The following is a 17,622-nucleotide window of genomic DNA, read 5'->3' as shown; positions in this document are numbered from 1 at the left end:
TATCCTTGCCTTGATAAGAACTAAAAATTGATATTATGATTGATCTAAAAAAAATTCGAAATGAAATATAATTAAAAATAAAATATAATAGATTCCTTGCCCCTACACTACCTACTAAATTAGATTCCTTATCCTCACTCTCACGTATCAAACTACTACATATATTCATACCTTAAAATTCTTGTTTCTATAAAATAAAAAAAAATAAAAAAAATAGATTCTTTATCCGTATCCTACCTAACAATTACTACACATTCAAACCAAGAATTCTTGTTTTTATATGGAAAAAATAACCCAGGGGCTCTCCTCTCATTGGTCGTACCTTAGACATTTGACATTCATGAAGTACAAAATGCTCCGCTGGTCTATTGGGTGCCTTTAACAAGACATATTTTGAGATATTTCCTATTTTCTTAGTCTTATGGTTTGTTATGATTTGATTCTGTATTTCGCAGATCATTCTTTCATTTTTGAGAAATAGCAGTAATGGGCATTGATGGGGAACAATCCCTGGAAGTGGGTCTGTTAGAAGGAGGACATGATCAGATCCTACACCCACGAGAAGAGGTATTCCACCATTTCTTCCACTATCAGAACTCACTCCCTTTTTTCTAGCACCCTTCTGTTTATATATCTAATTACACTGTAAAAATGATTTTAGAGGTCATTATACACTATAGAAACACTCAATTTTTGAAGGAATGAGATTGTTTTTTAAAGCTGCCAGATTAGGTGTCACAATGCAATTTAGAAAGATGGAATCTTTAAAGAATTGGGATGAGATTGAAGTTTTGATTTGTCATTGATAAGACTGTTAAATTCATTTGAGGCAATGGTACAGTGAACAGTAAACAATCTTCATTAATGAGAAGTCAAAACTGTAATTATGTAACATCCAGCCATCCATGTTATGGTACATCCTTGATGGCTGAAAAGCTGTTTCTGATTTTGTATTATACTTTCTTTAGTGTCATATTGCAATATAGAAAGAACTAGGTGTCATATTGCAGCTTAAAATTAGATGTTTGAAAGATCCCTGATAGATCTTTGCTGTTTAACCTGCTGTAATTTTTTATTTTTAATTTTGTTTTCCTGTTTATTTAAGTTTTTCTTACAGAACTAGACAGAAGTGCAGAAAGGGTTGTTTGTTTTTGTGTTTTTGATTGTTTTATAGCATAGGAAGGAATAGATAACAGCAAATATGAAGCAATACTGAAATAAATGAGGTATACAGCAAAAGTCAGAATTATTGCAAATCGTACCAGGCAGATTTGTCTGAATTACAAAGCCAAACAATGAATCCAATGTATTTCCCAAGCTCTCATACAAATTCGAAGTCAAACTGGAAGATGAAGAATGTTCTCCAACCCCACATACACTGGAAGTGAATACAAGCAATACCCTATACACCACGTGGTGTATTTGCTGCAAATGGCATTCCTCCAGCTGCAATGAACCACGTCTCCACTGGAAAGATGGTAGGCTACGCTGAAACCCTACTGAGAATTGATGCCTCTGTCCTTAATCACCACGCACAATGCCTTATAAGTCCGGTGCCAAAGATTGCTGAGGGCTACGTCCCAGCCAATCCTAATCCTGGGGTTTGCGTCCCAGTCTAGAAATCGCTCTCCAGAGCAAATTCATACAAGTTGTCAAATATGCCAAAGATAATCATAGAATGAGGCTCCTATCCCCTTATAACCCCTCTCAATTGCAAATCGAACCCTAATTGTCTCCAAGTGGCGTGGACTAGTGGAAATGTTATAATTTCTTATTTTAAAGTGGTCATGTTACTAGAAAATGACCTTTTTCCCCATAGACAGAAATCCTCTCACTGAATTGCCCTGAGACCAAAGAGAAAGATTTAAAGAATTTCAAGATTTTTCCAACGAGCTATCACACAATAGGATGCGCATCCAGATGAGGCCAAATATCCCCTTATTACTCCAAAATGGCTAACAACTTAGCCTTATTTAATTATTAAACGCTAACTTAGGAAATATTAAAAATATAACCCAAATAGCCACAAAATGCCCAACTGACATTACAAACCCTAAAATCATCCTGTCACCTGTCTGTGAATGAAGTCGGAAATCAAGGATTCACTGGTAGTCTCATCCCTAAAATCTAGGGATGCTCCTAAAATTTAGGAAACAAGCCCAATCTCTCTGAAACTGAACCCAAAGAGGCATCTCATGGAGACCCAACCTTGGGCATGATCAAACCTCCTAAAAAGTAGGAACTGCCTCCTAAAAACAAGGAATGTCTCCCAACTGATCAATAACTGCTAGAACACCAAGTCTCCAACACTGAATAACCAAACCGGGTCTCTGTCCAACCCTGTCAGCCTACAAGACCCCATAATAAGCTGACTCACATGTCTCTGCTAGACTGAGCTAGAGTGGGGACATGACAGTCCTCCCCTCTCGGAGATGCTTGCCCACAAGCAACTGTAATGCTGGATGCTATAAAATGCTCTCACCTTCCCAGGTGGCATCCTCTATGGGAAGATCTCTCCATCGAACCAAATACTCTCGAATCACCCGGCTTCTCAGCCGTCGTTCCCTCACCTCAAGAATCTCATCAGGAACCAAAATCAATTTACCCTCCTCATCCATAGGAGGTAACTCGGGTGAAACTGTAATATGCTGTCCAAGTGCCTTTTTCAGGCAAGATACATGAAATACATTATGAATCCTGCTGCCAGGTGGTAACTCAACCTCATATGCAACCTCTCCCACTCGCCTGAGTACCCTGTATGGACCATAAAAACGTGGTTTGAGCTTCTCAGCTCCCCCCCTTTTTAGGGTGCTCTGCCGATATGGTTGTAACTGCAGAAAGACCATATCATCCACCTCAAATGCTCTCTCAATCCTGTGCCTGTCTGCGTACATCTTTTGCTGATTCTGGGCCTGCTGTAAATTCTCCCTGAGAGATCTCATGACATCCTGGTTCTCCTGTAACCAATCCTGAGCCAAAGGAACTCTACTATCACTAACTGCCAAATCAGTGAAAGATAATGCCTCATATCCATAGAGAGCTCTGAAAGGCGTCATGCCAATGGACATATGGTGAGTGGTATTATAACAATACTCACCCAAATACAACCAACGTACCCATGCTTTTTGTTGCCCTGACACATAGTTACGCAAATATCCCTCAACCCACTTGTTGACTATCTCGGTCTGTCCATCAGTTTGAGGGTGGTAACTAGTACTAGGTGTCAACTCAGTGCCTGTAAGCCTGAAAATTTCCTGCCAAAAGGAACTCATGAACCTGCTGTCCCTGTCACTCACAATGGTCTTGGGAAGACCATGGAGTCTAAATACCTCCCTGAAAAATAACTCAGCCACCTGTGATGTTGTGAAATCCAGTGCAATGGGAAAGAAGTGGGCATACTTTGTTAGCCTATCCACAACAACATAAATACAATCTTTCCCCTGAACCCGAGGAAGACCTGTAATGAAATCCATTGAGATCCCTGTCCACTTCTGTTCCGGTATAGGTAAGGGTTGCAACAACCCCGCTGGGTAGGTATGCTCCGACTTGTTCTGCTGACAAGTCATACACTCACGGACATGGCGTAAAACATCATCTTTGAGACCCTTCCAAGAGAATCTCTCACGAACCGCCCTGTAAGTCTTACCATATCCTGGATGTCCTGCTGTAGGAGTATCATGGAGAGCATGCAAAATTTGTTCCTTCAACTGAGAACTCGGAACAAGATAAACCCTACCCTTGTAGTAGATAATATCATCTACCACACTATATCTGTCATCCACTATCAAACCATCCATGATCTCACAAGCATGCTGATCCTTGGAATACTCAACTAAGAGTTGAGCCTTCCAATCTGCTGAAATCTCGCTCAATGAGCAATGGGCAGCCAATGAAGGTTTCCTAGAGAGTGCATCAGCCACAGTATTATTCTTCCCCTTTATGAATTCGATATCGAAGTCATAAGCCTGAATTTTGCTAATCCATTTTTGTTGTCTATCATTAAGCTCTGTTTGATTTAGGAAGTATTTCAGACTGTTGTGATCAGTTCTTACCACAAATTTGCTGCCAACAAGATACTGTCTGAATTTGGCTAACGCATGCATGATAGCCAACATTTCCTTGTCGTAGGTAGAGTACAACCTCTCATTAGTTTGCAACTTTCTACTCTCATAGGCAATGGGATGTTTGTTCTGCATCAACACGGCTCCTATACCAAATCCTGAGGCATCACACTCTAGAACAAAGGGCTGCGAGAAATCAGGTAGTGCCAAGACAGGACAAGTGCTCATCACCTCCTTGAGTCTATCAAAGACCCCCTACGCTTGTTCTGTCCATCTGAAGGCCCCCTTTTTTGTAAGATCTGTCAAAGGTGCTGCCAACTGAGAGAACCCCTTCACAAATCTCCTATAATAAGCACACAATCCAAGGAATCCACGTAACTCCGTAATGTTCTGAGGGACGGGCCAATTCTGAACTGCCTGAATCTTCTCCTCATGCACCTTCACTCCATCAGCACTGATCACATGTCCCAAATATAACACCTCCCTCAATCCAAACTCACATTTGGAAAGCTTAGCAAATAGAGACTGATCCTCCATTATGCCAAGTACCTCCTCAAGATGTCTGAGATGTTCCTCCCAAGTACAACTGTAAATCAATATATCATCAAAGAACACTAGAACCGACTTCCTCAGCTGCTTGTTGAAGATATGGTTCATACAGGACTGGAAAGTAGCTGGTGCATTGGTAAGGCCAAAAGGCATTACCAGGAACTCATAATGCCCATAGTGACAACGGAAAGCAGTCTTGTGTACATCCTCAGCGCGTACACGAATCTGATGGTAGCCTGAACGAAGATCAATCTTAGAGAAATAGACAGCCCCATGTAACTCATCCAACAACTCATCTATGCGCGGAATAGGATATCTGTTTTTTATTGTCTTCTTGTTCAAGGCTCTGTAATCAATACACATCCGTAGAGTCCCATCCTTCTTCTTAACCAACACTACGGAAGAAGCAAACGGGCTAGAACTCGGCCGAATGAAACCCATATCTAATAGTTCATGAATTGTCTTCTCAATTTCATCCTTATAAGCTCTAGGATGACGATATGGGGTAGTAATCACTGGCTTTGCTCCCTCCTCCAACTCTATACCATGCTCAAAACCTCTATCTGGTGGCACTCCAGGAGGTATATCACCAAATACTCTACCATGACAATCCATCACTGACTGAATGTCCACATGAAACACACGGCCATCCTGGGGTGTGGGTGTTTTGGACTTAACCAAACAATGCGTAGCCCAGAGTACATCATTATGCCTGAGGATAGTCTCCATCCTGCGAGAAGTCACTTCCCTAGGTCCACCATCTGAAGCTGCCCTCAAAATCACTTTCTTCCCTCCAGACAGAAACTCCAACTGCATACGGTGGTGATCAATAATGTAACGCCCAATACCCTGTAACCACTGCATGCCCAAAACCACATCATAATCCTCTATAGGAAGCACATAAAAATCATCAGTCAAAGTATAATTCCCCATCTGAATACTAAGCTGTGGAATCCGTTTGGTGCAACCCAAAACTGCACCATCTGCCACCTTCACTCCAAAACCACCAAACTCCTCATACTGCAAGCCACGCCTCTCAACTAATTTCTGATCAATAAAGTTATGCGTAGCACCTGTGTCTACCAAGCTGGTGACCCGCTTACCCTTAAGTGTACCTTTCAACCGGAAGGCATGAAACTTAGGATAACTGGAGAGAGTAGCCATAGCTACTTTGGCTGACGCCAACGGCTCAGGGATGTCTAGCTCCAACTGTGTCTGAACCTGCTCAACATCCTCTGTATCATCCTCAATATCAGTATCAAGAACCTCCTCATCTCCTAACTCAGAAGTCACCTCAATCAAATGAACCTTTCCTTTACCCATGCAACGGTGTCCTGGTTCCCAAGGTTCCTTGCAGGAAAAACATAACTTTTTCCTCCTCAATTCATTCCTCGTTTCCTGATTCATCCAAGGGGTTTTCGCTGAAGTCCCTTCTTTGTTCTGGGACGTATTGGCCTTCTGTGCAGGCCGTGAATCTCTAAATGGTTTCTTATCTGCCTGATAAGAAGTGGGAACAATATCTAGTCTCAATGTCACCTCAATAGCCTCCTTAAGAGTTGCTGGTTGGAAAGCACGCACTAGTCCCTTTAGCCTATCCTGCAAGCCCTCAATGAACAACATCACACTACGTCTCTGGGGCATATCCGGTACCATCACTGCAATACGTTGGAACTCATTAATATAGGCTTCTACATGACCGGTTTGTCTAAGGTGAGCCAACTCCCTGTAATAAAGTTCTGTATCCTTACGGTCAAACCGTGCAATGAGACGCTCAGTGAACTCAGTATAGGAGTGAACTAAGGTGTGATCCTGGGTGACCAATCCATGGTGCCACCAATCATAGGCAATCCCCTCTAAATGCAATACAGCAAACTGAATAGCCTCACGCTCAGGCATGGGCCTCAATGAAAGATATATGTCCAGCTTGTGGACCCACGCCCGTGCGCTAGTGTCTCCTGTGCCATTATATGGGGCCAATGTAATCTTCCCAGTAGCTCTATTCAAATCATAATTCTGCTGTTGCTGGTGTGGTCTATTACCACCATCTCCCCTGAACCTGGTTGTATCTCTACGCTGTGCACAATACTGGGGAAGAGGGAAAACGTCCCTAACCTCAGGGGGTAGAGCTCTCCACTCAGCTGTGGCTGCTAAAACTGACTCCTGGAACCCAACCTCCGGTGGTTCCACTTGTGCTGGTTGTTCACCTGGTATGAACTGAGGAAGCAATGGCCTATTCGTAGTAGGTGTACGATGGCGGTGCCTCCTGCTGGAATGATGGGAACTCCCAACTGAAGATTGGGACTGATGGCTGTGGTGACTACCAGCCACTGAAGGTGACCTACCACGCCTACCTCTGTGTCCATCCATATCCAAACGATCCAAGGTATCTTGTAACCTATCTAATGCCTGGGCGATCCTGGGCTGAGTAGTGATAAGAGTCCTCATCATCTCTCTCTCTTCCTCATCCTGATTTCTTCTGCCGCCCACCTGTTCCTCAGCCATGACTGGATCCTGTTCTATCCCAAACTCACGCTCGTACTGAGCTCTTCTGCGTGTGTAATACCTATTTATATCCGCTCTACCCGAATGCATAGAAATAAAATCTGATTAACCCCACAGGCTGGCAGAATACATAGCTCTGATACCACTGAAAGATCCCTGATAGATCTTTGCTGTTTAACCTGCTGTAATTTTTTATTTTTAATTTTGTTTTCCTGTTTATTTAAGTTTTTCTTACAGAACTAGATAGAAGTGCAGAAAGGGTTGTTTGTTTTTGTGTTTTTGATTGTTTTATAGCATAGGAAGGAATAGATAACAGCAAATATGAAGCAATACTGAAATAAATGAGGTATACAGCAAAAGTCAGAATTATTGCAAATCGTACCAGGCAGATTTGTCTGAATTACAAAGCCAAACAATGAATCCAATGTATTTCCCAAGCTCTCATACAAATTCGAAGTCAAACTGGAAGATGAAGAATGTTCTCCAACCCCACATACACTGGAAGTGAATACAAGCAATACCCTATACACCACGTGGTGTATTTGCTGCAAATGGCATTCCTCCAGCTGCAATGAACCACGTCTCCACTGGAAAGATGGTAGGCTACGCTGAAACCCTACTGAGAATTGATGCCTCTGTCCTTAATCACCACGCACAATGCCTTATAAGTCCGGTGCCAAAGATTGCTGAGGGCTACGTCCCAGCCAATCCTAATCCTGGGGTTTGCGTCCCAGTCTAGAAATCGCTCTCCAGAGCAAATTCATACAAGTTGTCAAATATGCCAAAGATAATCATAGAATGAGGCTCCTATCCCCTTATAACCCCTCTCAATTGCAAATCGAACCCTAATTGTCTCCAAGTGGCGTGGACTAGTGGAAATGTTATAATTTCTTATTTTAAAGTGGTCATGTTACTAGAAAATGACCTTTTTCCCCATAGACAGAAATCCTCTCACTGAATTGCCCTGAGACCAAAGAGAAAGATTTAAAGAATTTCAAGATCTTTCCAACGAGCTATCACACAATAGGATGCGCATCCAGATGAGGCCAAAAATCCCCTTATTACTCCAAAATGGCTAACAACTTAGCCTTATTTAATTATTAAACGCTAACTTAGGAAATATTAAAAATATAACCCAAATAGCCACAAAATGCCCAACTGACATTACAAACCCTAAAATCATCCTGTCACCTGTCTGTGACTGAAGTCGGAAATCAAGGATTCACTGGTAGTCTCATCCCTAAAATCTAGGGATGCTCCTAAAATTTAGGAAACAAGCCCAATCTCTCTGAAACTGAACCCAAAGAGGCATCTCATGGAGACCCAACCTTGGGCATGATCAAACCTCCTAAAAAGTAGGAACTGCCTCCTAAAAACAAGGAATGTCTCCCAACTGATCAATAACTGCTAGAACACCAAGTCTCCAACACTGAATAACCAAACCGGGTCTCTGTCCAACCCTGTCAGCCTACAAGACCCCATAATAAGCTGACTCACATGTCTTTGCTAGACTGAGCTAGAGTGGGGACATGACAATGTTACATGCCAATGCCGGTATAGAAAGATTAAATCTTTGAAGGATTGTGAGATGAGCCTGTAGACCTGCTAAATAGTTTATTAAGTTTCATAAGCAGGACTGAATCTTTAGGGTATGGGATTGGAAATTGAACATTTGGTGTTATATTGCAATACAGAAAGAGGGAGTCTTTGAAAGAGTGGGATGGGTCTGTATACTTGCTAAACAAGATCAAATCTTTAAATAAGTAGATTTCATGGTGCATTGTTAAAAAAATAGGTGTTATATTGCAATGCAGATAGTTTTGAATTTTTGAAAGATTGTGGTGGGGATTATATAAACCTTCTAAATAGTTTATGGAACCTTCTTGATCTTATGGAACTTTTGATTTTGGAGGACTATATTATTTATTATTTATGGTGTATTTCAGGAGAGTCTGAACACTGGAGATGGATCTACGGATATTCATGGAAAGCCTTCCGTAAGGCAAAATACAGGGGGATGGAGGGTTTGCCCCTTTATTTTAGGTTTGTTTTCATGCCCATGTGAATTTCAAATGTGTCTAGCTGGTTCTGATAATTATAGAATGCTTACAGCCTGAACTTTTGGAATTAATGTATTAGTTGTACTTATCTTTTTCTTTTTTACCCTTCACGTGTAACTGCATTTCACTGTTTAGATTTGTTACATGTGGAACGTATAACTCTGTACTTTTTACAAATAGAATGAATGAAGGAAGGAATTTTAATGAGGTTCAAGAGATCAAATGGTCTAAGGAACTAAAAGCCACAACATTAACACATTTTCAGATTTCTTTTTATGTCTTCTTTTCAATTATGAATTTTGACCAAGAAGCTTGTTAATTTGTGAAGCCTTGTCTCCTCCGAGAGTTCATTTAGACTGTCCACTTTCAAAGTATTTTCAAACTGCTTATAGATATCCTCATATACTGCACACTCTATGATGAAGTGCCACTCAGTTTCAGCCAGAAGACACAAGTTCTTTCCTCCCATTTTTCTTTAAGAGTAGAACAAATCAAAGTCTTCAGCAAGGTACATGCAAATCAAAGTCTTCAACAAGGTACATACTTTCCTAGTACAGATTGTCTTGCAATAGACTTGTCACGGTGTAAAAACACTGTAAATTAGCAAGAAATGATTCTCATAAGAAACAATGACCAAAAGCTGTTCCCACTGGATATAGAGTGCACTCCTCATTCATTTTTCAAGGTTGTGAGTGGAGAGATTGACAGATTGTAAATGTCCCTTTGGTTGAGGAAATCAAATGATGGGTAGACAGAGTGCAGAAAGCAACATTGGTCTAACTCAACTGCATTGAACCTGCTTAGCTGAGGTTTATTGACACAATCCTCCATGAGGTCTACCAGTAACAAAGCTGCCAACTATTTATTATTCAGACAATCAGCACCACCATCACTGTTAAGGAAGACATACAGAATTGTTTCACTAGTTTCCACTTAACTAGAAATGCATTTAGATAATATGAACAGAATCACACGCAATAGCAGCACACTGCTGAGGTTTATTGACACAATCCTCCATGAGGTCTACCAGTAACAAAGCTGCCAACTATTTATTATTCAGACAACCAGCACCACCATCACTGTTAAGGAAGACATACAGAATTGTTTCACTAGTTTCCACTTAACTAGAAATGCATTTAGATAATATGAACAGAATCACACACAATAGCAGCACACTGATGATTGAAACATCTATCTGTATAACATGGCATCAGGAAAATAAGAGTACAGTTCATCACATGGTAATTGCAAAGCAAGAGCAAATTAATGTTTATATGAATATCCAATGACTGCATTGTTCGGAAACCCCTTGACAAGATCATTAATACGAATGTATTCAAATGAACATAATTGAACAAAAGAATCCACAAATAGCCTAAATGAATCAAATATTTTAAGCCTGCAAGGAACCAACTGGAAAATGGTGAGGAACTTAGAGGAATACAAAAGGATCTTGCCGGCCTGAACTTCTCACATGTAAAACATTAAGAAATGCATTAAAGGAAATGAAGATGCAGACCTCTTTAGGAGGGAAAATGGAGAAGACAACCAAACTGTTGATTGCCAATAAGCAGCAACCTCTGTCCATCTTAAGCAAGCTGGTATCAACTTTAGATTGTATTTCAATTCAGTTTGTGGGTGCTTGGACTGCCTATTTTTAACAGTTATTTTAATCTCGAATCATTTACAGGAAATGAGTGTTGCGAGCGACTGGCATACTATGGAATCAATACAAATTTGGTAACTTATTTGACAACAGTTTTACATCAGGGGAATGCAACTGCAGCCAAAAATGTCACTACCTGGTCTGGCACATGCTATCTGACAGCACTTTTGGGAGCAGTTTTAGCTGATGCATACTGGGGACGATATTGGACTATTGCTGTTTTCTCATCAATTTATTTTGTGGTATGCAAACTACATATAGAATTGTATCAGTAATGGATAACATTTAACTCAGTTGAATCCACAACTCAAGTGAATCAAAGACAATTTTAATTTTTAAGGAAGTCTGACTCTTTTAATTCTGCATTTTCAAAACTTTCAATGGCTATTTTCATCTCCTTGGCCATTTCTTATTGCTCAAACTATTATTCAGAATAAGCCACTGACAACTGTAAATTTTTTTTTGCAGGGAATGGCTACTTTAACTGTCTCAGCATCTGTTTCTGCCTTACAACCTTCCTCCTGTACAGGCGATGTATGCCCAACAGCAACTACACTTCAATATGCTGTGTTTTTTCTTGGGCTTTACCTGATCGCACTAGGAACAGGAGGCATCAAGCCCTGCGTTTCTTCTTTTGGGGCAGACCAATTTGATGATAGCAATCCAACAGAAAGGAAGAAAAAGGGGTCTTTCTTCAATTGGTTTTATTTCTCAGTCAATGTTGGTGCACTTGTTTCAAGCAGCATTCTGGTATGGGTTCAAGACAATGTTGGATGGGGATGGGGATTTGGGATTCCTACAGTATTTATGGCATTAGCGATAGGAAGTTTCTTTTCTGGGACACCATTGTATAGATTCCAAAAACCTGGAGGTAGTCCGTTGACACGCGTATGCCAAGTTCTGGTTGCATCATTTCACAAATTGCAAACGAAAGTTCCTCAAGAAAGTGCACTTCTCTACGAGGTAAAAGACAAGCATTCTGCAATTCAAGGAAGTCGAAAACTGGAACACACAAACGAATTCCAGTACGTCCCTCGTCCATGTTACCACAGTTTTTGTATGTCATTATCCTTTGTGTTTGTGAAATTTTCCAAAGAATCAATTAATATTTCTTTCTACTTCATATTTTTCTCACTGATTACTGCATTAAAAATGATTTAAGTTGGAAAAAATGGCCAAAAGTTTTTTGGACATCAAACTCATTGATCTATATTTCATGAGTAGATCATGAGAATGTATGATACATTTAGCACTCATTGCATTTAAGTGATTTTCAAAAAGGTGAAGCATTATGTCTTCCGAGAGGTCACCCAATCTAATACTATTCCAACTCAAACACACTTAACCATAGAATTTCTGTATGTTGTTTATCAGCCTCAACTTGTCGAACTTGCCCTCTTTGTTGAAATCACATTCTCCAACAAAAAGTATGGTTTATGAGTTGCCCTAGACACAAGCTACTTTATCTTGACTTCAGTTTGTCTCTCTCCCATATTTCATATGAGATGTACCCAGTATCCACAAATGGTCCTATTGTATATCTCAGTACAAATTTTTGGCACAGGCCAGCCAATAATATATATTTTCTTTTGCCTAGAACAAAGAGGCTAGCTCGATATGTGATTATTTACAGAGGATAAACTGAAGTGTTAAAATGTTTGCAGCAATTAAAAAACATACCTTGATTTTTAGTTGGCATAAAATATTTGCAGTTTTCTGGACAAAGCAGCTACCATAACAGATGAAGATGTTCAGAGTGGTGGTTTTTCAAATCCTTGGAAACTATGTACTGTGACCCAAGTGGAGGAGCTGAAGATTTTGGTCCGAATGTTTCCAGTCTGGGTTACTGGTATTGTGTTTTCGGCTGTTTATGCTCAAATGTCCACAATGTTTGTGGAACAGGGCATGACCATGGACACCAGAATTGGTTCTTTCAAAATTCCTCCAGCGTCATTGTCTGTGTTTGATATACTTAGTGTCATGATATGGGTTCCCATTTATGATCGCCTGCTTGTGCCCATAGTTCGCAAGTACACTGGTAATGAAAGGGGATTTACTCAGCTGCAGCGCATGGGCATTGGATTGGTGGTATCCATATTCTCTATGGTAGCAGCTGCTTTGGTTGAAATCAAGCGTCTGGATGTAGTCAAAACTCATCACTTGGAACATGACACAGTCACACCAGTTCCAATGAGCATCTTGTGGCAGATCCCCCAATACTTCTTGATAGGTGCTGCAGAAGTCTTTTACTTTATAGGACAGCTGGAGTTTTTCTATGAGCAGTCACCTGATGCCATGCGTAGTTTGTGCAGTGCACTTTCTCTTCTTACGACATCGTTAGGGAATTATTTGAGTACCCTAATTGTTACCATCGTGACTTCTGTCACTACAGAAGGGGGGAAACTAGGATGGATACCAGACAATCTAAATGAAGGTCACTTGGATTACTTCTTTTGGGTTTTAGCTTGTCTCAGCTTCTTGAATATGCTGGTGTATATTGCTTGTGTACATAGGTTTAGTTACAAGAAATCTAATTGAAAACCGAATCCCGAATTAATTGGGGATCCACTGTTGTAATCCTAAGCCATGGCAAAATATTTTCCTATTATACAAGCAAAAGTTTGTAGGAATGGTGGAGAAAAGGCTTCTCCTAAAAATCTTTATTGGAAAATGAATAGTAAATATTTATGCTTTCTATAATTCTATGATTCTAAAAATTGTTAAATCATTCTAATGTTCAGATTTTTGGTTCTTTAGTAAATTTTTTTTAATAAATTATTGTTTTATAATTCTATATTTTGAAAAAAAATTTAGTTTTTCACAATCTATAGTAGTTATTGTTGCTATTTCTGATTTAGATTGTGTATATTTTTTGCATCAACATTTCGGATCACACTCTGTGATCTGTCATCAGGATGATAGAAAGCTTATGGAGTAGAAAGATGGACTGTTGCAGATCTAAGGAGGCTAAAAAGAGATAGTTCAAGGAGGGTTAGTGGAGTGGGAAGATGTTGTACTCTAAACGAGGAGAGACAAACCCTCTAGTTTAGATTGTGTATGTTGTTTTGTCTCTCCTCGTTTGAGGTACATCTTTCCACTGTACTAACCCTCATCGAACCATCTCTTTTTAGCCTCAGATCTGTTACAGTCCATCTTTCTACTTTATGGACTTTTTAGTTTCTATAATTTTGATGATAAGTTATAGAATAATCCGAAATATAGACATAAAAAAACATACACAATATAAACCAGACATAGTAACAATATCCATATTCTTTATTAGATAACAGGCTGCTAAATTATAATTAAAGAAACCCTATAAAATAATGAAAATTTTAGCACTACATTTGTGATCATTAAATTTTTCATCCAATAAACATAAACAATTTAAGAACTAGGCTGGAATGCATCGATTTCTGCAATTTCCTTGTCTCTCGAGTGACTTCTCTACATATTTTCCAAAGCAAGAGCTATGGGTCGATTTTTGATGTACTGAAAGCATTGAAATAGTATATAATTGGAGAAGGGCTTGGTGGTTGGCTTGTAGCATCGGAAAGAGGAAAGGTGAACCTACAAAAGTTTGCTAGGAAAGTCTTAAAAGTGGAAAAAGGATCGCTTAGGAAATGGAGTGAATGTTTAAGATAATTTGACTATCGTCCTCTGTGTGTTCTTGAACTTATGTAAACAGAAACTTCTCTGACGTTGCTATTAAAAGGCTGTCTTGGAATTGTTTCTATGATTAAAAAATATTCATATTAGTTAACAAAATTTCAAAATGTACACAAATTTGTAGCAATTTCAAACTTAATAATATATCCTTGAGGGCAAAATAAATTAATAATAAACTGTTTCAGTGTTCAGATCTCAATTTCAGAGAATTTCACCTACAGTTTAAAGCCTTTAAAGGAAAAAACAACTACAATTTTTTTTTTTTTAAATACATAGAATAAATACAATTTAAAGAAAATGCGTTCTTTCCCTTCCTGTTCAAGAGACTGCATGATCCAAGTGTAAATGCAACTAATTTGTATTTAAGGTCATACAAATATGGAAGGTTGAAAAGCAGGTTTGGAGTAAAAGCAACATGTTAAGGAAATTTATCTAGCAGGTAATCATTTCTACTAGATCTTTTAAGATTTCTGGGAACTTCTTTTTGTAAGATCTCACTAATGCTTAAATGTTATCATTCCTACTGGATTCCTTACATTCAGCCCAGTTAATAACCTGGAAACTTCTCCCTGTAATATGTCACCAATGTTTTTAAGCAGGTTATCATTTCTATCATATTTTTTACAATCAGTCTTGCTCATAATCTCGATACTTGTTTTCATAATATAGTTTCAATGTGTAAACATGTGATACATTTTTCATTCTTATATGCTTTATTAAAAAAATTTCATTCGTATATGTTTTATTAAATGATTTCATTCTTATATATATATGAGATGGTTTGTGTTTTATTATATTCATAGTAGTTTAGACTATGCCCTTTACAAATCTTTTGATACTGGGTTGAAACTCACTCTAAGAGCTTAACACAACTTGAAAGCTTGCCAATGCAGTAATTGACATATAAACAAAACATGTTTAAAATCTGATGATTAAAACTTGAAATTGGTCTACAATAGTGCCTTTTAAAGATTACTAAATAGATTTTGCTATGAATTAAAACTTGAAATTGGTCTACAATAGTGCCTTTTAAAGATTACTAAATAGATTTTGCTATAGTGCCTTTTAAAGATTACTACATAGATTTTGCTATGAAATGATTGTAATATTGAATTTTTTCAATATAAGGATAAAAAATTATTTTAATACGAAAATCTATTATAAGGTAGGTCTATTATTAAGGACTTATGACAGATCAATTGTAAAAGTTGAACAATTAACAAGAAAGAAAGAACCTTTTAAACTCATAGATAGGGCATAAGTGTTTTTTCCCTTGAAGATTGTACATGTTCTAAGTATCGGCAATAATGTTTGTATTTATGTTAAAAATTGGAGGAGCAAGAAAGCCACTTAAAATATAAAGTAATAATAAGATTAACCATAGTGGAATAAATTGGAAGAACATCATGTGAATCAACACACCAATTAGGAATCAAGAATTCATAGAGGCACTGTAGTCAACATTTACAAGAACATAGAAGTCTCTACTCAAGTCCTAAACAATACACTTTTGATTATTTCTAATATCAACCTTGATGTCATTCCAATTAGAAGTTGATTTAACCAAAAAATTAGTAACCTGATTTCCTTCCTTTCTAGTACGGTTTCAATGTTATTTCTAATATCAACCTTGATGTCATTCCAATTAGAAGTTGATTTAACCAAAAAATTAGTAACCTGATTTCCTTCCTTTCTAGTACGGTTCCATTTAACAACATTGAAACCACAAATGAGGAAATTAACATCTTTTATACACTTGTTCAACTACTAAAAGTGAGACAAAATATTTTCTTTTAAAATGACCAAGAAAGGTATTAAAGTCGAATTCTACAGTAATAATGTTAAAATGCCTTAGCTTCTAAAAGAGCTTGGTGAATGGCCAGAGCTTCAACAAAATAATTAGAACCAACATCAAAACTATTATCAAGTGAACACTTGATAATCTTGAATCCAAACTTGATATGTTTCTTTTAGATCGGGCAGGAATATTTTTTATTGTGTTTCCACCAAATATTCTAGTATATTATCCAAGACCAATATCATGTAACAAATCAACGGATTTTAGGTTCAAAAAGGGTTGTGGCAAATTCCCAAGATAGAAGCAATAGATTAATGAAAGTCACAACAAATCACACCATAAATGATGAAGGAAAGTAGCAAAGGGTAGGATAAAAGATGTCTTTCAAACTCTTCATCTTGAAGGTAGAAAATAATTTTTTTTGGTCAATCAATCCCACATTTCTAGAGATTATTTTGATGAATAAATTTATCTAAAGCTACAAGCCACATGAAAGTATTAAAATTTAGCCAACATTTAAGATGCCAATGCCTTTTCCAAAGCTTAGAGTTCTTAACTTTCAATTTTTTTGCTAAAAGAGTTTTATAACTAGTTTGTGTTCTATATATCTACAACCTTTCAAATCACATGAAAGGAAATTTGAATGTTTATCTAAAGGACCTTATGAGAAGAGGGAATTATTGACCCAACCAAAGATCTTTAGATTTCCATTTCCAAATCCTCACACCATTATGCATGACCTCATACTAAAGTTAGAAACATGACTCCAACCAAATTTAATACATTTATATTTTATGTCTAAGAGGTTAGAAATTACACACAAATATGACTAGGTTGGTCTCAAACATTATCATAGACAAGAGCAAGGCCATCCTTCCCCAAAATTCAAAAAATGTTAGCTTTAATCAAACTACTACTCAACTCCACTATTTATCAAATTTGAGAACCTCTTCCCAAGGTCAGCGTCCTAGGAATGAGAGAATGCTATATTATTAAGGAGGGAAGATCTCATACCTGAGCCACCTCTCCCTTTAGGCTAACCAAATTTCATTTCTTTTTCAATAATTGTCCTTCCCAAACAAACTTTCTCATCTTATAGTCCAAATTATGAAGAATGCCTTTCAAAGCCATATGAGCCATAAATTTATAAAATAGTAGAGATTGAATCACAACTTTAAGGGTTGTACAGTTGATGTGGAGCACCATAGTTCCAAACACATTCACTCAAGAACCCTTCAAGGTTCATTCCAAACTATTCATTTAAGGCATCAAAACAACTTCTCCATCAAGATCAATCTATCACATTTGATCCAATAT

The 17,622-nt window shown here is 38.1% G+C and overlaps 1 protein-coding gene across 1 annotated transcript; it reads left to right on the top strand.

The window, feature by feature from the left end:
• Nucleotides 1-266: 266 nt before the first annotated feature.
• Nucleotides 267-13,566, top strand: LOC131078564 (protein NRT1/ PTR FAMILY 8.3). Its single transcript, XM_058016297.2, has 5 exons — nucleotides 267-567; nucleotides 9,059-9,155; nucleotides 10,863-11,080; nucleotides 11,307-11,863; nucleotides 12,551-13,566. The coding sequence occupies exons 1-5, from the start codon at nucleotides 487-489 to the stop codon at nucleotides 13,374-13,376; spliced, it is 1,779 nt and encodes a 592-aa protein (XP_057872280.1). The 5' UTR covers nucleotides 267-486; the 3' UTR covers nucleotides 13,377-13,566.
• The last annotated feature ends 4,056 nt before the right edge of the window (nucleotides 13,567-17,622 follow it).

Source organism: Cryptomeria japonica, chromosome 8, assembly GCF_030272615.1.
Source record: "Cryptomeria japonica chromosome 8, Sugi_1.0, whole genome shotgun sequence".
Classification (NCBI taxonomy): Eukaryota; Viridiplantae; Streptophyta; class Pinopsida; order Cupressales; family Cupressaceae; genus Cryptomeria; species Cryptomeria japonica.
This window is presented reverse-complemented; position numbering and strand designations above follow the sequence as displayed.